At 54.5% G+C, this 2,458-nt stretch overlaps 1 protein-coding gene across 1 annotated transcript; it reads left to right on the top strand.

The window, feature by feature from the left end:
* Window positions 1–438: 438 nt before the first annotated feature.
* On the top strand, window positions 439–1,459 carry LOC131814478 (olfactory receptor 6K6). Its single transcript, XM_059145405.1, has one exon. It carries the CDS (start codon window positions 500–502, stop codon window positions 1,457–1,459), a length of 960 nt encoding a protein of 319 aa, XP_059001388.1. The 5' UTR covers window positions 439–499.
* The last annotated feature ends 999 nt before the right edge of the window (window positions 1,460–2,458 follow it).

Below are 2,458 nucleotides of genomic sequence, written 5' to 3'. Positions count from 1 at the left end.
TGCTGAGATGGAGCCCCGCGTCAGGGTCCTTGCTCAGTGGGGAGCCTGCTTCTCCCTCTCCCTCTGCTCTGCTCCTGCTTGTGCTCTCTTGCACACATGCTCGCTCTCTCTCTCGCGCATAAGTAAAAAAAATCTTTAAAAATGGGGGAGGGGAGTACACATTTTAAAGCTAAACACAGAGGGCAGAGGGTGAGAGGAAGAACCAAGAACTTAAAGAAGTGACTGAGCCTCCAGAAAATATTTCCAGTGAATTAATCTCAGTGTCACTTTGTGTTTCCTTGGCATCGGTCAGAGATGTTTATAAAAGATGCATTAAGGGGTCCAAGAGCAAACATTGCAGGTGTTTCTGGGGTGGAGATACGGCTTCGAGATGTTCCTAACTGGCCTGTCTGGGGTCCCAAAGTCAGCTTAAGGAACTGATCGCAGGAAGGAGTGCAGTGGCCCTCCGTGGGGGGTCCGCACTCCCACTGCAGGAGTTTCTCTTCTTTCTCCCTCGCAGATGACACGGCTGGTGACCGCTGAGAATCAGACGACGGTGACCGAGTTCCTTTTCTCTGTATTCCCACCTCTGCATCAAGGCGGTCTCTTGTTCTTCATCCCCCTGCTTCTCGTCTACGCATTCATCATAACCGGGAACCTGATGATAATCACCGCCGTCCAGCTGGACGCGACCCTGCACACGCCCATGTACTTCTTCATCAGCGTCCTGTCTTTCCTGGAGATCTGGTACACCACGACCACCATCCCCAAGATGCTCTCCAGCCTCGTCAGTGAGCAGAAGACCATCTCTCTGGCGGGCTGTCTCCTGCAGATGTACTTCTTCCACTCACTGGGCATCACGGAGGGCTGCGTCCTGACCGCAATGGCCATCGACAGGTACGTCGCTATCTGCAGCCCTCTCCGTTACCCGACCATCATGACCCCCAAGCTTTGCGTCCAGTTAACCGCCGGGTCCTGCCTCTGTGGCTTCCTCCTCGTGCTCCCCGAGATCGCGTGGATCGCCACCCTGCCTTTCTGTGGCTCCAACCAGATCCAGCAGATCTTCTGTGACTTTGCCCCTGTGCTGAGCTTGGCCTGCACAGACACGTCACGGGTGGTCATTGTGGACGCCATCCATGCAGTGGAGATCCTGGCCTCCTTCCTGGCCATCGCTCTGTCCTACGTGCGGATCATCGTGGTGATTCTGGGGATGCCCTCGGCCGAGGGCCGCCACAAGGCCTTCTCCACCTGTGCCGCCCACCTGGCTGTGTTTCTGCTGTTTTTTGGCAGCGTGTCTGTCATGTACCTACGATTCTCAGCCTCCTACTCCGTGTTTTGGGACACGGCGATTGCGGCCACCTTTGTTATCCTCGCTCCCTTCCTCAACCCCATCATCTACAGCCTGAGAAACAAGGACATGAAAGACGCTATCGGCAGGCTGCTCGGCCGCGGGAGGAGGGCCGGCGGGGTCCCGAGGTAGATCCGGAGGCTGGACTCGGAGAAACGTCCCCAAGCTCAGCATTTCATTTCTTGACCTGTTCATGAGTGCGGTCTATTTCTGTCGTAGGAAGAGAGTACTGCTGGCCCTATTATTACACACAAGAACAGAAACTGCCATGTCCAGGTCATGGGTGGCAAGGCCCTGGCCCGTTTGTGTTGATGCCCCGCTGTGTTTGTGTTGCCAAAGCAGCACGCACGGACCCTGCCGCTCGGCACAGCTTCCTCCGTGCCGCCCAGCTGGGCTCCTGCCCTTGTCCTCTGCAGCCCCACATGCCACACGCAGGTGAGGCCAGACAGCAGGACGGAAGGGACATGAAAAACATTGTAGCTCTGACAATTGCTACTGTCACGTTGCCCGCAGTCCTCTCTCCCTTCCTGAATCCCCCTGCTGCTCATCACCCTGCCTAAATAAAAATTTTCCTGACACTAAGGAGAAACTAGGTCCATCTTTAGCTTATTTAACCCATAAACTCACGTCAGCCTCTGTGCCCTGGTCACGCACACCAGGCCTGATAGCATTTGAAGCCCGGTAGAGTGACATACAAATGAGGAGTGGAAACTTGAGCAATCTGCCGTCTGAAATATCCTCACTTGGATGAGTCCTTTTTAAATTTAAAATATCCTAAAGTGATTAGGTCAGAAATCACCATTATTGACACGTTAGAACTGACGCCCAGAGAAGTTTACTGACGTCCCTGAGGTCACACAGGAGCTTAAGGACACAGCCGCTCCCCACCTCAGGGCTCTATTTCACCCTCTGTCCCCAGTAAATACATACTTTTGTTCGATGTATTTGGCGTTCAAGAAATGAAATCAGACCCCAGGCGCCTGGGTCGCTCGGTCAGTTAGGCGTCCAACTCTTGTTTTTCCTCAGCTCATGATCTCAGGGTCCCCGGATCGAGCCCCACGTCAGGCTCTGTGCTCAGGGAGTCTGCTTGGCTTGGGATTCTTCCCCTCTGCCCTCCCCCAAGCTCATGCG

Source organism: Mustela lutreola, chromosome 14 (genome assembly GCF_030435805.1).
Source record: "Mustela lutreola isolate mMusLut2 chromosome 14, mMusLut2.pri, whole genome shotgun sequence".
NCBI lineage: Eukaryota > Metazoa > Chordata > Mammalia > Carnivora > Mustelidae > Mustela > Mustela lutreola.
Note: the sequence above shows the minus strand (reverse complement) of the source record. Positions and strands in the feature narration are given on the sequence as shown.

Coding starts and splice junctions, on each gene's coding strand:
- LOC131814478 (XM_059145405.1), top strand. CDS start 500: ATGACACGGCTGGTGACCGCTGAGAATCAGACGACGGTGACCGAGTTC.